A 20,707-nucleotide genomic window follows, 5' to 3' on the forward strand; every position below is an offset into this window, starting at 1 on the left:
TTAAGAATCACATAGTGATTCTTAATACACTATGTGATTTAAGAATCACATAGTGTATGTGATTTTTAAAATTACATTTTAATGTATGTTATCAATTGTTTTAAATTTTCAGTATCATTATTCAATTGATGCAATTATTATTTTTAACTTTTATCTTAAAAAGCTTTTTCGTTCTGAGGCTGTGAGGTCATACAGTCATCTACAGTAGGTGGCGGGACATATAAAATTCTTGGCTTTCCGCCATTTAAAAAAATAAATGAAGTAGAATTCGCGGGCTTTGGAACATAGACATAGACATAATATATCTTATATTATGTCTATGATATAAGACATAATATATATCCTTTTATTATGTCTATGCTTTGGAACACGAGCGTCAACAAACTCTGATTGGCTAATGCTGCACGTGACCATAAGCTAACCAATCAGCAGCACTCTTGCTGAGCAGCACATTTTCATATTTCTGCTGGAGCTGAGTTAGCTGCTTACTGTTCACCGCGGTCGACCAAAAAGGTGGAAGTAAGCTGAGTTCTGCTTGATTTTATTAGGTTCTCTAGCATTGTTGTCTTAAATTGCTTTAACGTTAGATAAAACGTGTGTCTACTTCGTGTATATTGTGTTGAACAAATGTTAAGGCAAATCTAGCACTGCAGGTCAGAAAATGAACTACTATGGATCTGAATAAGCTTTAAATAAGCCCTATGCTTCGAAGTGTTTGCGCCTTGCTGCATTATTTGATCTTCCTTTGGGATCAATAATGTATTTTTAATTCAATTAGAATTTTCATTGTCTTGTGAAAGTCCAGGCCGAGTCCACACGGAGCTAGATGCATCCGTATTTTCGTCCACTCGCATCAGGAAGAATAATGCACAGTCAAATTGAACAAAATGTAAACAGTACGACACGAAAGAGAGGTATACAAGTTGGCCCCGTCCACGTCTCAGTCCAACCCTCCTAAAGATGGTTGTAAATGGCATCATGGAGTGGAGAAGCATTGTTGTGAGGACATGCTGAAGGGGGCGTGTCGGAAAGGGCAGGAGCTTCCTAAAGTGTAAAGTGACGGAGGGGATTTCTATAACAACTGAAGGCAACTTCATTGTACTATAAATGACACTCTAAATATGTCACTAGAGACAACACTTTAGTATTTTTTCTTACCTCAAAATAATAATTATCAATGTTTAAAAGTTGCTCCTGAGGTTTCGTTGTTTTTATAAACCAGTTTTGCCTTTCTGTGAGGTGTGACTTTCTAACTTCAGGTGAGAAATGTGCCATCCTATCCTAACTCTCTTCAATATGATATGTGTTGTGACCTTGTCTCCCCCCTTTGTGCATGGTCAGTCACATAAACAATCATCAGATTAACTTGGACTCAAATCTGTTTACAGATTGCTGTGAGAATGAGAAAATCGCGGAAAAACAGAAGAGACCTCGGTCTGCTTCGTTCTGAAAGTGAGGATGACCCTCGAGGCTTTGAAAATATTAGTAACGGTGTTCCTGGGACCCCACGTAGTTTTACCATTGACAGCTATACTGAAGCTGTTTCGAAGGAAGGTGAGGAGGAACAGAACGTGGCAACGACAGCAAAAAGGAGCCACTCAAAAAAAGTAACTCAAGAGGAGTTTGTAAGAAACGGTATGTTTGTCTCATGTGATTTATACATTTGTAATTTAGAGACAGAAGTTGTGCCTGAAACTTTAGACGACCTTTTTTTCTTTTTCTTTTATCAGGATTAACATCTTCAGATGAAGAGGATGACATGAGGGGTAATGGGCTTTCTTTATCTTCTTAAAGGGGCAGTATGTTATAAAATCAACTTTTTTGAGCTTTAAGACATGATGTTGTTTGACATCCAGTTTCAAAATTTTATATCTTTTTTTCTTGGGAATTTACTTTAAATTACCTCTATAAAGTCGTCAAGCTGCCCATCCAGTCAGAAGCACCAGAGAAACTCCCCATCATTCAGGACACTAACAGATTAAATAACATTTGTAGGTATTTATGAGGCACTTTAAAGTTGTGTGTACACAACATAATTGTTACAAATTCTGGGTAAAGTGCAATTGTTCTGCACTTTACCCAGCATCTTTATGCATGTGAATATAAAATGTCCCGGTGTTCTTGTTTCAGCCTCTGAAGATGAAGCCACGTCCATTCGAAGGGAGGTTGCAGACGGTTCTCAGGGCATCGACATGTCAACGTTTCGTAAGTAGATTTGCATTTTTCCTTGATCCACCTGTCCAACTTCACAAAGTTGCTCCACTATGGCAAGCTGCAGACGGATGGGTCAATTTATGACGACCAGGAAGCTCACCAATCCAAATAATTTAGACTGAATTATAAAAAATTAGTAATTTAATGCTGCTGTAATGTAATCAGAGGCTAATTCATGTGTTTCAGGCTCTGTAAATCAAACGTTAGCTTACCTTTTGAAAGCCTTCTCACGCTCTGCAGGATCTCTCCACAGGGACGTTTCCAGTGAGTATTCACATCAATCAATCCACCAACAACTTCAAAGTGTTGCTAACTGCGTTACATCCCAATCTGGTAATTATTTATTTGCACACAAGACAACAGATTCAGACTCAGTTACATTTTTTGGGGTGTTTTAGACTTATCTGGCTTTGCAGAGCGATCTAATGGACCTCGAGGACGGGAAACGTTGATGTCCAGTAAGTATCTATCCTAACTAATCCTCACTTTTTATTTTGATCTAAGTTTTCATCGATTAATAATTTTTTTGATTTTTAGGCCCTCGATATGCAAACACAGCGCCTCGGCGCAGCGACCCGTCATCTCCCAGTGAGTATACATCACATCACACTTTAAAGCACCACTAGATTATTTTATCAGGGCTTGGTAAATAATGTTTAGTTTTGTTTTTTAGGATCTCGACACGGCTGTGTCAAAGATGAAATTCTTGATGGCTATAACTACAGGTAAAGAAACGACATAAAGCACCACATCAGTAGCGATTAGCTTCTTCTGGTTGGTTTCCAGCAAAATGTAGGAGTTAAACAGTTTCTACTTCATGACCTGGTCTTGTATTGCTAGTGATAAAATGTCTAAATTATTAAAATAAATAAAAATTGCACTAGATCCAGTAGTGGATCCAGATCCAGGCACCGCGATGAGGCGTCAAGGTCAAGATCCAGGCACTATGATGCGGCATCTGGGCACCGTGAATACTCCTCCAGGTCCAGGCACCGCGATGGGTCTTCAAGGTCGAGATCCAGGCACCGCGATGGGCCTTCAAGGTCGAGATCCAGGCACCGTGATGAGGTTTCTAGGTCGAGATCCAGGCACAGCGCTGAGGCTTCAGATCAGAAAATAGAGGTTGGACCTTCCCATTGCCTCAGGATGGTAAGTATTGATTAATTTGCACCAAGACTCTTTTTTTTTCTTCTCTGACATGTTAAATTTGTGCAAAATTCACTTTCTTGAGTGTTACTTTATATTCTAATGTTATTCCATCATCAAAAACATACCTGGAGTGTTGCTTTGATTCTTTCACTGATGTTTGAGGAATCATTAAATCTACTGTGGCAGACATTTGGGGGTGTCTACATGCTTGCACAAACTGTGCGGTACTAAGAAATCCACCAGACTAGCGCCAGCAGCAGTTAGCAAACACTTGGTGGAACTGCACATCTACTGAGCTCATCATACAAGCTACTTTCGAGTCCAACAGTTGTAAACAGCTTAATGGAAGAACGTTTCTGTGATGTGCTGAAGGCGGAGTGTCTGAAACAATAGGACCTCCTGATTAGGCCCCAGTGACCTAATCACTAGGTCCCAGTGAAGTGATTAGAAGTGATTAGAATCAGTTCAGTTCAGTGATTAGAATATTATTCGTCTGATGATATTCTAATCACTTCACTGAACTGAACCGCACAGCATTCTGGGGGATTTAGGCAGAGGACAGGCTTTAGCCACTCAACCTCTGACAGCTAGCTAAATAAAGTTGATGGAATGAACTCATTTACTCACTCTTTGGTTACCTAGCAACTCACTCACTCTTTGCTTACCTCAGAATTTACTCACTCTTTGGTTGCCTAGCAACAACTTGTGGAGTAATTGGCGCAGAAGCAGCTTAAGATTCTGCCAATGTTTCTCATAACTGCTTAAAAAACAGAGAACAATGGTGTTGAGTGAAAACTTGAAAGGTCACAACATCAGTCTGGCAATATTTCAGATATTTAAAACAAAAATACTAATCAATAATTATTGATATTGACTTATAGGAAACCCTTATATCATGATATTTGTCAATCATTTCGTCCAGCCCCTACACACAGCATTTTCGTAACAACTGAAGGTGATATAGTTACTTTATTGTGCTACGGAATGGCTCTATATGCCTGAAAAATACATAATACTCCCTTTTGACGAATATCACAGACGCTGATTACAAAAACAATAATCAAGCAACTAAGCAGCCTTGCTGCTCTAGGTAAAGATAACAATTTTAACCAATGGATGTTTATTGCAGTGTTCAAGCGGGAGCTCTTCAACATTTTGTTTGATATCCGCAATCGTCTTACCAGCGAACAGCCCATCCCTGCAGTCGTTCACATTGACAAGATGGAGACCATGGAAGACTTTGTGAGAGAAGAGGAACGCCTCTCTGACCCAAAAGTCTTTGAAACCTTTGTAAGTTTTACAAGTCTGGACAAAGCTTAGCATAACACATTAATCAAACACTGTTACGTTGGATTATCAGCAAAATATATCATGGATTCATCCCAACAGGTGCTGCATGTTTCCAGAATTGGAGGAAAGAACACCAAGGATTTTGTCAACAAAGTTCTTGACAGGTTTGTTTCCACACACACAGAGTGGATATGGATAGTATTTTGTCATATAGATTTATAATGATACATAATTGTAATTTATTGTTTTCCAGGCTCTTCACCAACGCACTGATGGCCAAATTCAATATGAAGGGGAAAGGGAAACGAGGCAAGAAACCTCTGGAAAATACAATGGTTTATAAAGCAATAAAAGGTAAGTTCACATTTTATTTTAAAAAAGGAAATTATTAGCTTCTGCTAATGTTTAAATAATGAGGAAGCTGGCTAAAATATGTTTATAGAGACTCCATCAACACATCTTTGTGCATTTTCCATTTTTTTTCTTTGCATTATTACTAGTCATTTGTTTTCTGCGTATGCAGATGGGATAATGACGGGGGACTGGGCAGCTACAGAGGACTTCGTAAGGCTGTATGCTGCGGAGCATCTGAAACACGCGCCACACAGATCTGGAGGCAGAAGACGGCAACTCACTGAAGACTGATGAACCTGCTTTCACTTTGTAATTCCAGATTTATGTTTTAAGCTGCAGTTTTAGCTATGAATCCAAAAAGAGAAATAAAATAGTGTTTTTTATCGTATATTCTCTATGAAGTATAGACCCAAGCAAGGTTGGCTGTAGAACATCATTTATGTGACTTTTTGTTTAGCACCAGTGTTGATGGTGTATCTGTTATACTGTTAATCCCTGTTTGAAAAATACTTTTTTATTGTTTTTTATTTCAGATATACTTTTACTGCCAATTTTAATCTCTTCTGTTGATCCATTAAAAAATAACAATTTTAAAACAGATTGGTGATTGTATTCCTGTAGCAAAAGGCTCAAACTGTTAGCTTGCCTCAGCCAGATTTGAACTGGACATTATACTCCTTTACTAAACAGAGGAGCATCACACGGTCAGTTTTGATTTTTAATTTGTTTTAATGAGTTTCAGTATTTGAAATGGGCAACTTAATTATACTTTCTTTCTCAGCTTCCTGCAGTTTTAAGAACAAAAAGAAAAAAATAAGCAACATTTTGCACAAGAACTCAGGCATTAACAACATAGATTAGAATCTAAGACTGAAAGCAAAGGAGCAGCAATACAGGAATCATAGAAAGCAACTTAAGAGGGGGAAATGTATGTGACCCATTATTTCCAAATTTAAAGTTTGAATTTGACATAGAAAAGACGTAAATGACTACTTTTGGTGATCCTGTGGATGTCAGGAAAAAAAACGTCTGGTGTCGGTCTACAGCTTCAGGAGACCAAAATCTGACATGCAAAAACAACTTAGACGTAATTTGGCGGCCTCTTTGCATCTGTATTAAAGTCTAAGTTCTGAAAAAGTCAATAGGTTTGGCTCAGAGTTTAGATTAAAATCTGAATTAACACTTTTTTTCCAGTAGCTCTAATATCCTTTCATTTTGGATTCTTCATCCAAGTCCTGGGGAAAAAAAAGAAATTAATCTGTTTCATAGTTACCTAAATTGCAATCTGTTGTTCAAGTCTTGTAACGATGAAAATGAGCTCTGAAATGTTGAAGCATATGTGGTAAAAGATTTATAATACACAGCTGCAACTCTTCATCCCACCTTAAGCAGAAACAGTGCTCAAAGAACTGGAGCCTGTTCTGTTTAAAAGATCTTAATCTAAGAATCATTTGGCAAAATGACCAAAAATATGCATGTAGCAACCAGTTCAAGGAAGTTTGACACTACGTCATTAGATATGTAAATGTGAGGAAACTATAGTGAGACCTAAACCGCGTCAAAATAGATTAAAATAAGAAGGAATAGAAAAGATGCACCACGAAATAGAATCTGACTGATCAGTTTATTTTCACATTAGTAGAAATGGAAAAAATACTTTTACACATGAATGATGGTTGAGTAGAATAATTAATATTAAATATATAAACAGAATGAGAAAAAAAATCACTTTATCACATTCAAAACGTGTTAAAAAGTTAAACTTTCCAATCGCCGGATAACTGAGACGGCAGCAGGTTTTTGATGAAAAACGTAGAACTTGAGCCACGTTTTAAAGTGTAAACTGTTTATGGAGGGAATCTGGAGTCCGTGTTCTCACTTCCCCGCCACCACAGCCAGCTGGTCCCTGATCCGTCCCAGTCCATCCAGTATGGTGTCCAGTGACTCCCTGCTCAGCTCCACTGTAACCGTGGAAACCGGCTCCCCGCCTGCTGACGGACACGGATCCTCCATCTGAAAAGGTTTCGCATATCGAGATTCGGTTTCATGTATTGTGTCATCAGGAAGGTCACGACCTCTGCAGAGGGTCGATCAGGTTCTCACCTTCAGCTGGACCAGGCAGGTCGGCACCGCCATCCGACTGACCGAGTCAGAACCGGTCACCAGGTCCACTCTCCAGTCCAGCTCCTTCAGCTGAGGAAGGGAGACTGTAAACAAGAGCAGAGTTTGGTAGTAACTAGTTATATGTACTTGAGGAACTACTCTGAACTAATTTACTTTGAGTATTTTTGCTATGCTGTTTATTTTACTTTTATTTGAGTAATTTTATAATGAAGTGTCAACTTTTACTTGAGTAAAGTTTATGGATTTTCTACCCACTGAATGAAAAACAAACATGTTTTAACCAAAAATTCACCAGACACAGACCTGCAGTTTTTTTAAAATAACTTTTATATTGACAGAAACTGATTTGAAAAATTCTGATTGATCTGAATAATTCTCATTTTGAGCTCTAAATACCAACATTTTCACATAACTTTATGTTTTGGTCTGACTGATTATGTCTTTTTTAAATATTAAATGTTTGTTTTGATCGGTTACTCAGAACTTGTGTAGCATTTTGACCAAATACATTTTTACTCGAGTAATTTCGTGGACTGCTGATTTTTACTTTTACTTGGGTAACTTAATCATGAAGTATTGCTACCCTTACTAAAGTAAAATATCTGGATATTCACTGAATGAAGAACAAACTTGTTTTAATTAAAAATTCACCAGACACAAATACATACCTGGAGTTTATGAAAAAGTTTCATTAAACTTTATATTGAAAGAAACTGATTTTGAAAAATATCTGATTTTTTTATTTTATTTATTTTTTGCTTGATTTTGTTGTTTTGTAATTATGTAATTTACATGAATATTTTAATTTTGATCTTTAAAATTCCAAAATTTCCACTCAACTTTATATTTTGGTCCATCTGACTGTGAAATTTTTGAATACTAAATGATTGTTATGATCAGTTATTCAATACATGAGTGGACATTTTACCACATACTTTTTTACTCTGGAGTAATTTCTTGGACATTTACTTTTTACTTTTACTTAAGTAAAAATATGTCTAAGTAGTGCTACTTTTACATGAGTTTTTGGGTTATCTACCCACTTCTGAACACAAGCAGTTATTTACCGAACCTTAGACTTAGCAGTAACACTGCAGCTTCTAATTAAAGGTTAAATAAATCAGCGCCAGAACATTTCCTGAAGTGTTTGTCCTCACAAAGACGGTAAAGAGAAGCAAGGCATTTACTCACCCTGATGGCTGAGAGCTTCTGTCCTCCACGCCGGACTGAAAAAATAAACTTAATGTCAACCAATAATTTAATTCCTGATCAGTCAAAGATAACTGAGATGTCTGAGTCACTAGCTGCATTTCCATCAACCTTGAAATTGTGCAATTTGATATTTCAAAAATAAATTTGCTCAATGGAAACACGCCCATTCTGAAAAAAACTCACATTTTTCGATATGTTTTTGCAGTAGGATGAGATTTTTGGGGAGGAGGTTGTATCAAAATTAGTGTATTTTACAACCTTGTTTGCTTTTATCCCTCACATCATCATTAAACCTTTACAGACTCATTTTTTTATAACATTCTGAGAATTTAGTTACATTTTCTGTGACTTTAACAAAAACCAAGAAACAACACAACAATGAAAATGTTTTTGTAATGTGACAGAGTCGATTTTACTGCTTTTGTCATCTGAACTAACTCAAATCAGTTTTAATTAATAATATTAAATTAATTAAAAATGGCATTTCTGACCTAATTTAAAAATTGGATTTCTTTAAATTCAAGTCAAACCTGAATATAAAGTGATCAATGTATTAATTAAGAAACACAAAATCCATAATATGGATATTGAGTGATTTAGCAAATGCAAGAAGGTGAAATTAATATAAATCAATGTGAAAACCACTATATTTACTTAAAACCACTGTCAGAGTTTTGTGTTTTAGAAAAATAGGATATGGAAAGAAAGTATGAAAATAATCAAATGACTTTTCTTCTCATCCTTATCAGACCTGGAAAATAATCAAATCAGTTTGAATACTTCTTAAAGTTTCAGTAAGTCTGACCTGTTCTCCAGCAGGATCTTAGTGATCAGGTTCTTCAGGTTGGAGTGGAAAGACTCTGGGAATACTGCGAGGATCTGATCCGGAGACGTCAGGTTGTGGAAGAGGACATGGTGAGACAGAGTGTGGAGGGACTGGACCAGCTAAATGACAGATGGATGGCACAGAATCAGATTAAAAATCCAAATTAAATTATGTTTTCATTTTTCTGTGAGTGGAGAAATCTGGATGCTGATTGTTTAAAAATTCTCTGCTAGTTTAGTAAAAGTCACTTCAAGTCAAAATGAGCTAATTTCCATTCGGACAAAAGTTAAAGAGATGCTCCCCTTTAATATTGCTGAAAAGCCGCCATTTTGAAAAATGTTTGACAAAGTACTTTCACTTTTTTTTTGCTATACTTTTTTGCCTGTTTTTCTTGTTTAATCTGAAAGATGGACATTTCTCTAAACACAATTTCAGTTACAGACATTTCATAATTCATTTTAACTATTGTTGTTTACATTGTTTTATTTATTTTGGATATTTTAAATGTTTTAATTTCCAGTGTTAAATGTTCTTTACCACTGATCTTCCAGAGGGTGTTCTTGCCTTTAATACTATTATGCTAATTGGAAATGGTCTAAAAATTTGATTATTATTAAACACGATGATTTCTGTGTGTGTGTGTGTGTGTGTGTGTGTGTGTGTGTGTGTGTGTGTGTGTGCGCGTGCACATGTGTGTGTGTTTGCGTTCGTGCTTGTGTGTGTTACCTGAGCTGCCTGTGCTGCAGGGATGCTGAAGGTGGCTGCAGTGTTTTCTGTAAGCCTCCGGTTCAGGACTCTGTGGCTCTGAACGCACACATCTCTCACTGCATCTTTAGATGGAGCCTGAAAGACACATAAAAAAAAATAATCAGAAAATAAACATGGCCTTTAAAGGACTCTTTCACTAAAACCACAATTCAGAAATCCAGGAAGTGAGATAAAACCAGCCTTGACATAAGATGATCAGTTCGTTGTGGCTTTACCCGTTTCTGAAAGACCAACTCAGGCTCAGGAGATGTGGCTGCAAAACTTTAAAATGTCCTATTCATACCATCATTTGCTCAAATAAAAAAATTTGAAATAAAAAAAAATGAACAGAAGAAGTAAATATTAAAACATCTGAATCTGACAGCGAATTGATTCAAGTTACTCTGTTTTCTTTTCACATCTTATCGATATTTATAAAGAACAAACATGACAACAGGTCAAGGTTCAACATAAGAACAATTTTCAGGGCCTGGTAAAAATTATCTAATGTACAAATGAAAATGTACTAATGACTTAGATCCTTAAATAGTTTTACTTATGGTTAACTTCCTGTTTGAGTTGGCATGCTTTTATTTTAAAGGGACAACTTCCTGTTTAACTCTTAGCGCAAATGGAGCTTAACGGAAATCTAAAGACAAGATAATTTGAAGCAGAGTTTAAAATGCATCTTGTTAAAAAACAGCCCCCTAGATAGAGGCACAAGGTACGTTTATGACGTAAATAAGAAAATGTTTTAAATATGGTGGATCTGACTGAACAAATGAAGCTCCGGGTTTAACTGGTTGTTAGCCTGGTCTGGAACAGGCTAGCTGAAGAGGATAAATCGCCATGGTAACTTATGAGCTACTGCTTTTATGAAAACGAGTCAAGGCTTAATTCAACCGGAAAATCCAGGCTTAATCCGATATCCTGGTTTTGTGAAATAACCTTCCACAGAAAAACAACTCTTGTTTTCAATACAAAAAACCGCAGATAAAGTGCTTAGAGCAGATTAAAGTAAGCAAATAACAGATATTCCTATTTTAACCACGTTTTCTAAAACACTCAGAAGACAATTACACGTTTTCCATCAAGTCTCAATTAAAAAATATCAAAAACAACGTTCTTTGCCTTTAGAAGGAGCTGCAAATTGGTGAAATCTTCACTGCTTAGCGCAGCAGCCATGTTGACAAGACAGGAGTCATGTGATGCAATGCTGGCGCTATGACTGATGGGAAATGAAGTTCAAACCACGATGTTAGTCAACTAGGAACCAGAAAAAACTTATTTTTTAAAATTTTAACAGGAAAATAAAATTAATTAAATAAAATATTAAAAAAACAAATCAATAAAACTATTAACCACAAATGGCGTGGATGCAAATGTCCATGTGTAACATCCCATATTTTACAGTTTGTTTTGTAATTATAACTTCAACAAAAATTATACATTGATTTACCGAAAAGAATATCTAAGCTCCTAGTAGTAATTTCGGCCAAAACAACAGAAAATAATAATAATAAAAAAACAAATAAAACCTAAAAATAAAACAAAATTAAAACTACTATTAAATAACTAATATTAACATATTAGGCAGAAAAAAGATTAAGCTCGACAACATTTCAATAAAATGCACTTCAAACTTTATTGATAGACCCCTGATACAAATTAAACACAACGCAACATAAATACCATAATAAAAAATAAGAATATAATTAAGCATAAAAAAGTAATCCTATGTAATTATAAGAATTATACCATAATATTTAAGTAATTAATTCAGTACAGGTTTTTGCTCACTGATTTATAATAACTTTATTTGGACTGAAAGACAAAAAAAAAAACAAGTGAGAAAAAGTTGTAAAAACAATTATGTTTTTGATGTTATTTTGAATCTCAACATGATAAATTATTGGAAAGAACGGCTAACTTTAAATGAAAAGCAAATAAACAGATTTGACACTGAAAAGATAATAAATATGAGACATATGGCAAACTTTAGACTACAGCAGACAGAACGAAATTAAATTGACTGTTACAGGCTGCAGAACTTTTTCTGTCCACTTCTTTGTAGTAGGAAGTGTTAAACGGAGTTGCTTCCGGTCCAAATTTCCGGTCCTGGCCTCGTTGTGGTTGCGGAGGTGTGGGCAGGTCCCTGCAGAAACTCCCTGCGGGGGGATAACGCATCGTAGACGGGCTGAAGGCTGTCCGGATCCCGGCGGTAGCAGCAGCAGGTCCGCCGCTTGGAGCCGTCAAGATGTCGGTGTCCGGAATGAAGAAGCAGTTCCACAAAGCCAGCCAGGTAAGAGCCGAACCGAGCCGAACAGAACCAGGTTAAAACGAGTGGAGATTCAGGATGTGTGCCGTCGTGTTTCGAGGCTCCACTGCGACACAGGGCCTGGTACCGATCCACCTGGTAAGCCTCTCTCCCAGGAAAGATGCAGGATGAGGGTCCGCCTTGTTTATGTTTATTAAGATTTTTATTCCCGGTACATCAGAGTATGACGTAGGCTGCACTTTGCACTGTGTTATGGTTGTAATTATAGGTTAAACATTAATTATCAGAAAGAGATTATGTGTTAATTCGCTCCAAAGGGAAAGATTATTTTAAAGCTCTGATTTAGATTTAGCAAGGCCATACAAACTTTTCCTCTGAACTTTATTACCAAAATATTACAATCTGACTATAAGTAAACTAAATTCTCCCTATCTTCAATGTCACTAGTTGCAGATTTACTCCTGATATAAACAAGATATTAAAAACTTAAAGGTTTTCTACATTCTTACAAAAAATTTGAATAAAAGTCTGAGATAAACACTTTAATGGGCACTCTGTTTATACTTCTTCCTATCCTTTTCTTAATTTATCATTCAGTGTTTCAAATAAGTAAGTCATGCTTGTTTCTGGTGAGAGTTGGACTTTGACAAAGTTGCCTTTTGTCATCAATTCTGTCCATAACCTTTGTTGTCAAATTTTCTTGATGCAGCTGCAGTTGAGGGTTGGGATGCAGTGATTTATCGACCAGCCAATTTATTGGCACAGATTTTCTTAATTTTGGAAGATCGGTGATACTTGCATGTGAAGTTGATCTTATCTACCTCAGATAAGGTCTAAAAATCAGCCGCTTTCCTCTTCTGCTCTGCAGTGACAGGTTTGACTGATGGATCGGCCCACCAGGTCATGTCTGTTTGCAGTTAACACTCCCACTGTTACCAACTTAGTGACTTATTTGCTATATTTAACAAAATTTCAGACAAAAAAATTGGTATCGGCCAAAATTGGAATTGAGTGAGCCTTTTTAAAGATCGTTAATCTGCTATGAACCAGGAAACTGCAATCGGTGCAGCTTTTATTCTGAGTTGAAGGAATGTGGTTCTGTTGGCTTCGTCAGACTGTCATCTCCAGTTTATCTGGATCAGTTTAAAGCTGAGTGATCAAGGTGATCAAGCGCCTTACAATGCAGTAGTTCAGATAGTTTGTGTCAAGCTAGAGTGATTATCAATCCAAATTTGAGAAGATTTTCCATCTTTCGCCACTTTCAGAGGTTGAAAGTTTCAGGAATTTAGTTTTTGATTGATTTCTGAAAACTGTCTGGTTTTCTGGAGCTCTGATGTGTTTTAACCTGATTTCTTTCGGCAGCTTCTGAACGAGCGCCTGATGGGAGCTGAGGGAACCAAACTGGATGAAGATTTCCTGAAGATGGAGAAGGTGAATGAATGTTTGAGTTTGTCTTGTCTTTCTAAAAAGTAAATTTTAATTTTTTTTTCTTATTTCAAGTTTACCAAGATATTTGCAATAGAAACTAGACCAAAAATAGTTGGTATAATTTTGTGATTTTGCAGTGCACTTTGGAGATTGAAGGTTAAAACCGATTGAACTTCTTCCCTCTGTGTTTTTCATCAGACTGTCGCAGTGATGAACGTTCTGCTGGGTGAGCTGATGTCCAGAACCACAGAGCTACTCCAGCCAAACCCAGGTACCACATGATTTAACGCCCAGACTCACAGTCCAACCAGCATCTGAGCCAAAACAGGACCTGTAACACATCTTACATGTTACAGGTAACATGTAAGATGTTACCTGTAACATTGGTGCATCTCTATTATTCATCTCAAAATGAATAATAAAGATGCACCAATATGAAAAATCTTAGCCAATATCAGTATTTCATATTGATATTATGGCTAATTAGTGATACTGATATTCAATCGATATATCATATATTTCTCTATCCTTTCAAAGCGGAGAAAAAACACCCATTGCTTCTCCTGTGCTGTCCAAACAAACTCATCATCAGTAAATACCAATGTTAATACATAAATGCTGTGCATTCATAATTAAAAAGACAAAGTTCTGCTTATTACAGATTCTGACAGAAATTAGCTTAAAAAAGTAAATCTTTGGAAGGTTGTGGGATGTAGACATGAGGAATAGATTTCATAATTTTAATATGAAAGCCAAGTTGAATTATGATTTAAAAGCAGAAAATCTCCAAATTAGCACCGAAAATGTGTGAGAAAAAGTTTATTATTGAAGGATCAGAATTAATTTGGATGTTTCTCCATCTCCAGATCAGAATATTATGAATTATACTTCAGATCTGAAGGAATCTGGAGGAATTTAATGGAGAAATGTAGCTACATGGCATGACATTTACAAAGCCACAAACAGAAATATAATTCTTGGGAAAATATTCCCATTTGAAATAAGCTCCTTTAGGATGTCACTTATTTAAAGAAGTGTGATTTCTATCGCTAAAATGCACGATAAAGCCCACCCCTGGTCCTCAGTGGCAAAACTTCTTTTTCTTGAAAGTTTTGTGTTCATAAATTAAACTGATGACAAATTAAAATGAATAAAAATGTAAATTGAAATGTGTTTTTGTGTCTGCAGCCTACAGAGCTAAACTGAGCATGCTCAGCACAGTGTCCAGGATCCGAGGACAGGTGCGGACGGTGGGATACCCGCAGACAGAGGGAATGCTGGGGAAGTGCATGTTGTTCTACGGCCAGGAGCTCGGACCTGCTTCTGAATTTGGTACACACAAATTAAAATAAATGTAAACAAATTAATGAGCATAGGTGGGCAGAGTACCTAAAAACTGTACTCAAGTAAGAGTAGCACTACTTCAACATCTATGAAGTATATATGAAGTAGTGCGCAAGTCAAAGTAAAAGGTAACCATCCAAGAAATTACTCAAGTAAGAGTAAAAAAGTGTTTGGTAAAAGGTCTACTCGAGTACTAAGATATTGATCAAAGTATCAATCATTTAATATTTAAAAATTACATCATCAGACGGATCAAAATATAAAGTTCAGTGGAAATTGTGGTATTTTAAGGACCAAAATGACAATAATTTATAGAAGTAACAAAAAATAACAAAATCAGCCCATAGAAAATGTTTCCAGATCAGTTTCAATACAAAAACTGAAAATGAAACTTTAACAAAAACTGCAGGTTTGTGTGTCTGATGAATTTTTGGTTAAAACATGTTTGTATGTAGAAAATCCAGAAATTTTACTCGAGTAAGAGTAGAGATACTCCATAGTAAAATTACTGAAGTAAAAGTAAATAGTACAGCATAGTAGAAATACTCCTAAAAGTAATTTTTTTTTCTAAAGTTACTCAGGTCAGTGTAACTAGTAATGGTCAGGTCAATGTAACAATGTAACTAGTTACTACCAAACTCTGTTGATGAGGCACCTTCAGATGTGTTTGAACTCTTCGTCTTGACTCTCCTGCTGTTTTTCTGCGGTCGTCCTCTTCCTCGCCTCCTGATCAGGCGGCGCTCTGATGGATGTGGGCGGAGCTCTGCAGAAGGTTGGCCAGGCCAAAGACGCTCTGGACGTCGGCATCAAGCGGACGTTCATCGACCCTCTGCAGGGGCTGCAGCAGTCAGACATGAAGCAGATCAAGGTGAGCCGCCATTAAATCCCACCTCAAGTCTTTATTCGAACTGAATTAGATGAGCTCACTTGTTATTGGTGCCAGAATCTAGGCCAGCAGGAGGTCTGAAGCTTGTTTGTTTACGTTTATCTGATTGGTTCCTCAGTACCAGCTGAAGAAGGTGAACGGCCAGCGGCTCGATTTTGACTATAAGAAGAGACGAAGAGGAAAAGTGTCAACAGAAAGCGTTCGGCTGGCGTGGGATAAGTTTATGACGTCCAAAGAGCTGGCAGAGAGGAGCATGTTCGTCCTGCTGGACAGTGATGTGAGTTGGGTACCAGATGTTTATTCTTTTACTTTCTGTTTAATTTTGTTCAACCTGTACTGCAGTAAACCATAAGACAAATCTAAAGGAAGTTTGGCACTAAATACCTGAAAGAATCTTCATGACTTGGTTTCCAGGAAGACATTACATACACTTTTCTGCACTTTCAATCCCCCAAAATGTCCAGCCATTTTGATTCATCTCTAACTTTCAAAATAAAATTAAAAAACGTTTTTATCTAGTATGACTTTGAAACACTTCAATCCTTCACGAAAATTTATTTTCACCAATTTTAACCACAATATCAGCTCTTAAAATCTTAGTTCAATTTAGACAAAAAAAGGTCATACAGAAGAATTCAGTCAGTTACAATAACATAAATAATAATAATAATAACAATAACAGTAATAATGGGTTTTATTTATAATGACATTTATGTCTTTAGATCTCAAAGGGCAACAAAACAAAAAAAACAAGCAAATTAAATTAATAAAAATAATAAAATAAATGAATAAATAAGAGATTAAAACAAATATCTAAAAAAGTGGACAAAAATTTTGGCTAAAAAGAAATGTCTTAAATTAATCTTAAATCACTAGAATCTGACTGGAATTTATGTAACTCTCTGACACTGAGGGCAGCACAATCCACTGATTTGTTAATAAAGTAATAGAATAGAATAGAAAATACTTTTGTCTTAATTAAATAAAATAATCATTAGTTGCATTTCTTCACAGGAGCTTGAAAACATTGAGAATGTCCCAAATGTCCATCGAACTGGGAAAAAAAGGCGTTTTTCTGTCTGATTAGCACCGATGACTTAAAGGAGAACATCAGTAGAAATGATGAGTCGGACTTGATTCACGCATGGAGTCAGGAAGCTGTGGTACCGATCCGCTCTAGTGTTTCTCCTGCAGGTGGATCTGATCGGCCCGCTGGCTGCTCTGATCGCCGCTCTGCTCGACTTCCACCGCAACGCCCAGCGCGTCCTGCTGGACCTGCAAAGCGACCTGCAGGCCAGGTGAGTTTGGCTTCGTGTAGCAATGCACCGATCCACATTTTTCACTTACGATACCGATATCTGAGGTTTGTATCGGCTGATACCGATCTGATCCAGAAAAACAGCGACTTAAAATATTTCTTCTTTTAAAAAACACAGACATAAATGTACTGAATTACAACACACTTAAAAACACAAATAACATCATGAGCTTGGTCAAACATGTATAAACAAATCAACTTTAATTTGTTCAGTCAGTGCAATAGGGAATAAACCAGCCAATGTCAAATAAATAGAAGAAACCGAAACAGACAAAAACAACACGTTTGGTCAAACATGTAAAAATAAACTGCTACAAACTTTCTTTCAAATAGTCCAGACAGTGGAATTACAAATTTTCAATATAGTGTAAGATAAGTCATGAAGCCCTTATGGTTTGGATACATCGTCACCAAAGCCAATCTAGAATTTTTTTCAGTATTGTTTCCATTACAGATATTGATATCGGATCGATGCATTTCTACGTTAGTGGGGAAAAAACTGATGTTTATTGATATCCTCTTGATTATCAGAACCATCAGAATTAAAGTGTTACATCTGTCTCCACATAACCTTTGACCTCTCTCTTACATCAGGTTGACTGCTGCCAGTAACAAACCAGCTCGCCAGTTCAGATCCGAAAAGATTCGGGTCGAGGGCGACCCCAACGGTACCGTCGGGTTTTACCACCAGCTGTCAGCTGCGGCTCCTCGGTCTTCAGGTCTGTTCAGATACTTCCTCCATGTTGAACCTTTTTAAAGGTGATTAGAGGTCAACTTTCTGAACCTGAACAAAAACAAAACATCAATTATTCAGGTTCTGGAACATCATCATCTCACAGATGTTCTGGTCTCCCTAAACTGGTTTCCAATCGGTCCAGCAGCAATTAGCAAACACCTGATGCGACTACTGAGCTCATTATATGAGTGAAACTTCTCAGTGAAACGCTGTTAAAGGGTTAATAGAGGATGACTTCCTAAAGCCAGAGTTTCAGAAAGTGCAGGAGTTTCTTAAAGAGACAGGAGCCCAATTTCAAGGTGGTAAACTTGTTTTAAGTCATATTTATAACAACTGAGGGTAGCAGTTTTATAGCACTTAGTTGTGCTATAAAATCATTCTAGTGCCTGGAAAACATAATGTTGCCCTTTAAGGGTATCTGCGAGTGTCTTGTAAAACGTATTTTTGTTTTCATCTAATCTGGACTCAGGAGAAGAGAGCTCAGTGATAACATCCAGCCCAGACAGCTTCATCTCCAACTTTGGTGAGAAAACATCATCAGGCTGTTTTAGCAGAGACCAGTTTCCCCGGGGAGATTCCAGCGTCTTCCACTCGTCATTTTTTTTTATGTCTGAGAAGTTTCCGAGTTTTCAACCTGAGTCCAGCATCAGCAATCAAAACATCTGAGGTTTAACTGGAGGTTTAACTGCATTTTCCTCTCTGATTTCCTCTCAGCTGACTGTAAGCTGCTCCTGAATCAGCCTTGTTGCCGGGCGATTTACTCCTTCACGTCGAAACGCGACGACGAGCTGGACTTCAGCGAGGGAGAGGTCATCGTGCTCACCGGCCAGGTTGACGGCGACTGGTACGAGGGAACGCTCGGGGAGCGATCCGGGCTTCTACCTGTCAGCTACGTGGAGGTGCTGGTGCCTCTGCCGTTACCGTGACAACGTCTCATTGGACTCTGGAGCTGGATGTCGGTCCGACTTCTGATGATATGCAAGTTTTGACGCGTCTGTTTGCACTTTTCTATAAGTGAATCCGTTATAAAGAGAAACGGAGTCGACGGGTGCCTTCAGGAGAATCCTTCTCACTGCGTTTTGTTCTTTTTTCATAAATCGTAGTTTGTGAAAACACAAAAAAAAAACTTCACATAGAGTCTCTTGAGTTCCAACTGGACCTGACTTAATGCTCAGGTTTTGGTCTTCAGAGGTTCAACTTCTACAAGTTCCAAGGCTTTATTTCTTACACTGCAAACACTCTTCTTCTTATCAGGTATTGTTTTATCTAGTTTCTAGTGCAAATATCCCAGCTCACTTGAAATAAGACAAAACTAACCCACAAGTAACTTTTTACCAAGATATAGGAGCTTATTTTAAGTAAATGTTGATGAAAGAGTACTAGTTCCATTGGCAGATTATTCAACTTATAACAAGACATTTTTAATCGAAAAAAATGCCAGTGGAACAAGTTCTTTTTAATCTGTATTAATGGATTACTGACTTAAAAGAATCTCCTGTATCTTGCTGAAAAGTTACTTACAAATGTACTAAGATTTTTGGGCTAGAAACTAGACAGAAAATACTTGGTAGTTTGGCCTTTAGAAACTATGTGTGAAACACTTAGTTCACCACAGGATCCATCAGCTGGTAGAACCACATCCAGCAGGAAAAGCTTTCAGGATTTTACTTTCCTGTACTTCTTTGAAGGTCCCACCACAGCATTTCAATCAAGTTGAGGTCTGGGCTTTGACTAGGCCAGACCAACACATTGATGCTGTTCTATCTTAGATTTGCTGCTGTGTTTGGAGTCATTTTCATGTTGATGACCAAACTTCAGCTGTTGGACAGGTGGCTTCACACACCTTTGTATACGGAGGAGTTAATGGTTGCCTTGGTAACTGCAAGGTGGCCAGATCCTGGTCCTTATGGTGAATTTGGTGGGTTTTTCACTTCTTAAAAGATGGGCAGCTTTTTGTTTTGATCAATCTTTCTCCATGTAGAATGACTGATTATAGATAATCTGTAAATGACCTCGTAACCCTTTCATGGGCAGCAGCAGTTGTTTCTCTAAAATCATACTGATGTCTTTCTATCTTGGTACTGTATTAAAACACACCCATGTGGTCCATAACATACAAACTGCCAACACTCCTTCTTTTAGTACTTATACTGATGGTTACAGGTAAATCAGTACATCTGATGGCTTAATTTTTCCTTCTAAAAACTCAAAGCAGCAAGAGTGGGACTCTTTCAAGGAGAGCTCAGGGAAATCCTGATAGAATTAGACCAACAGTAAAGCCTAAGTGGAGAAAACAGTTAGACAAAACCATCTAAAGAATGGCTTTTAAGGTAAACAAATCAACTTATGCTCTTAGGAAGTAAAATCACTGAAAAATCCCAATGAGCACTGCAAACGTAACTCTTATTGGCCCATTTTGTCTTATCTGCTTGTGTATTTATCCAAAAAATCAAACAAACAATGCTGTACAATGTTTAATGAGCTGTTTTTCTTGTATTTTTTCTTGATTTTATACTTAGACTCCATTGCTATCACATTACCTAGATGAATTACTATGCTTTTTTTGTTTAATTTGTGTGACTTCCATTAAGGTGTTATAAAGGTAAAAGCACACATTACAAGAACAATGCATCAGGTTTAAAAACAGTTGAGTTCTGCAGAGGCTAAAATCAGGGAAGTATGTGGTTTGGTTGATTGTAAAGGAGACTAAATGTCAGATCTGTTCAATCATTTTATTTTCATTTAAACTCTGAATAAGCTACAAATGATCACTTAGAGCCAGAGACTGTAAATCATGCAAT

The 20,707-nt window shown here is 37.1% G+C and overlaps 3 protein-coding genes across 9 annotated transcripts; 2 read left to right on the forward strand and 1 right to left on the reverse strand.

Moving 5' to 3' along the window:
* Positions 1–397: 397 nt before the first annotated feature.
* Positions 398–5,603, forward strand: LOC106940289 (pre-mRNA-splicing factor 38B-like). 5 transcript variants are annotated; one of them, XM_015023000.1, is made up of 15 exons: positions 398–519; positions 1,389–1,635; positions 1,731–1,766; positions 1,914–1,991; positions 2,131–2,205; positions 2,401–2,547; positions 2,631–2,672; positions 2,752–2,802; positions 2,888–2,939; positions 3,099–3,155; positions 3,204–3,363; positions 4,493–4,653; positions 4,753–4,817; positions 4,907–5,007; positions 5,177–5,603. In XM_015023000.1, the coding sequence occupies exons 2-12, from the start codon at positions 1,401–1,403 to the stop codon at positions 4,607–4,609; spliced, it is 1,050 nt and encodes a 349-aa protein (XP_014878486.1). In that variant the 5' UTR covers positions 398–519; positions 1,389–1,400; the 3' UTR covers positions 4,610–4,653; positions 4,753–4,817; positions 4,907–5,007; positions 5,177–5,603. The 5 variants fall into 5 exon arrangements, with proteins under 5 accessions (XP_014878486.1, XP_014878484.1, XP_014878488.1 ...); XM_015022998.1 differs by having other exon boundaries at positions 400–519; positions 3,099–3,363; XM_015023002.1 differs by having other exon boundaries at positions 400–519; positions 1,389–1,554; positions 3,099–3,363.
* A 1,009-nt stretch (positions 5,604–6,612) lies between these two features.
* commd9 (COMM domain containing 9) lies at positions 6,613–11,151 on the reverse strand. Its single transcript, XM_015023003.1, has 6 exons — positions 11,048–11,151; positions 9,896–10,012; positions 9,149–9,288; positions 8,323–8,357; positions 7,111–7,214; positions 6,613–7,020 (listed from the first exon to the last, which is right to left on the reverse strand). Exons 1-6 carry the CDS (start codon positions 11,099–11,101, stop codon positions 6,883–6,885), a joined length of 588 nt encoding a protein of 195 aa, XP_014878489.1. The 5' UTR covers positions 11,102–11,151; the 3' UTR covers positions 6,613–6,882.
* LOC106940288 (endophilin-A3-like) lies at positions 10,293–19,037 on the forward strand. 3 transcript variants are annotated; one of them, XM_015022995.1, is made up of 11 exons: positions 10,293–10,640; positions 11,994–12,218; positions 13,557–13,625; positions 13,821–13,893; positions 14,811–14,954; positions 15,701–15,834; positions 15,971–16,129; positions 17,047–17,150; positions 17,765–17,889; positions 18,376–18,429; positions 18,621–19,037. In XM_015022995.1, exons 2-11 carry the CDS (start codon positions 12,174–12,176, stop codon positions 18,830–18,832), a joined length of 1,119 nt encoding a protein of 372 aa, XP_014878481.1. In that variant the 5' UTR covers positions 10,293–10,640; positions 11,994–12,173; the 3' UTR covers positions 18,833–19,037. The 3 variants fall into 3 exon arrangements, with proteins under 3 accessions (XP_014878481.1, XP_014878480.1, XP_014878482.1); XM_015022994.1 differs by lacking the exon at positions 10,293–10,640 and adding an exon at positions 11,085–11,173; XM_015022996.1 differs by lacking the exons at positions 10,293–10,640; positions 18,376–18,429 and adding an exon at positions 11,085–11,173.
* Positions 19,038–20,707: the final 1,670 nt, after the last annotated feature.

The sequence above is a fragment of the Poecilia latipinna genome, unplaced genomic scaffold, assembly GCF_001443285.1.
Source record: "Poecilia latipinna isolate Pla-1442-1.1 unplaced genomic scaffold, P_latipinna-1.0 Scaffold3166, whole genome shotgun sequence".
Taxonomy (NCBI): domain Eukaryota; kingdom Metazoa; phylum Chordata; class Actinopteri; order Cyprinodontiformes; family Poeciliidae; genus Poecilia; species Poecilia latipinna.

Excerpts from the sequence above, each read along its gene's own strand:
- commd9 (XM_015023003.1), bottom strand. The coding sequence starts at position 11,101 with ATGGCTGCTGCGCTAAGCAGTGAAGATTTCACCAATTTGCAGCTCCTT. Across the intron at positions 10,013-11,047 it reads ATTTGCAGCTCCTTCTAAAG|GCTCCATCTAAAGATGCAGT; the intron begins GCAAAGAACGTT and ends TGTGTCTTTCAG. Across the intron at positions 8,358-9,148 it reads AAGATCCTGCTGGAGAACAG|TCCGGCGTGGAGGACAGAAG; the intron begins GTCAGACTTACT and ends TTATTTTTTCAG.
- LOC106940289 (XM_015022998.1), top strand. The coding sequence starts at position 1,401 with ATGAGAAAATCGCGGAAAAACAGAAGAGACCTCGGTCTGCTTCGTTCT. Across the intron at positions 2,548-2,630 it reads CTGCGTTACATCCCAATCTG|AGCGATCTAATGGACCTCGA; the intron begins GTAATTATTTAT and ends CTGGCTTTGCAG. Across the intron at positions 2,673-2,751 it reads ACGGGAAACGTTGATGTCCA|GCCCTCGATATGCAAACACA; the intron begins GTAAGTATCTAT and ends TTTGATTTTTAG.
- LOC106940288 (XM_015022995.1), top strand. The coding sequence starts at position 12,174 with ATGTCGGTGTCCGGAATGAAGAAGCAGTTCCACAAAGCCAGCCAG. Across the intron at positions 13,894-14,810 it reads GCTACTCCAGCCAAACCCAG|CCTACAGAGCTAAACTGAGC; the intron begins GTACCACATGAT and ends TTGTGTCTGCAG. Across the intron at positions 14,955-15,700 it reads CGGACCTGCTTCTGAATTTG|GCGGCGCTCTGATGGATGTG; the intron begins GTACACACAAAT and ends CCTCCTGATCAG.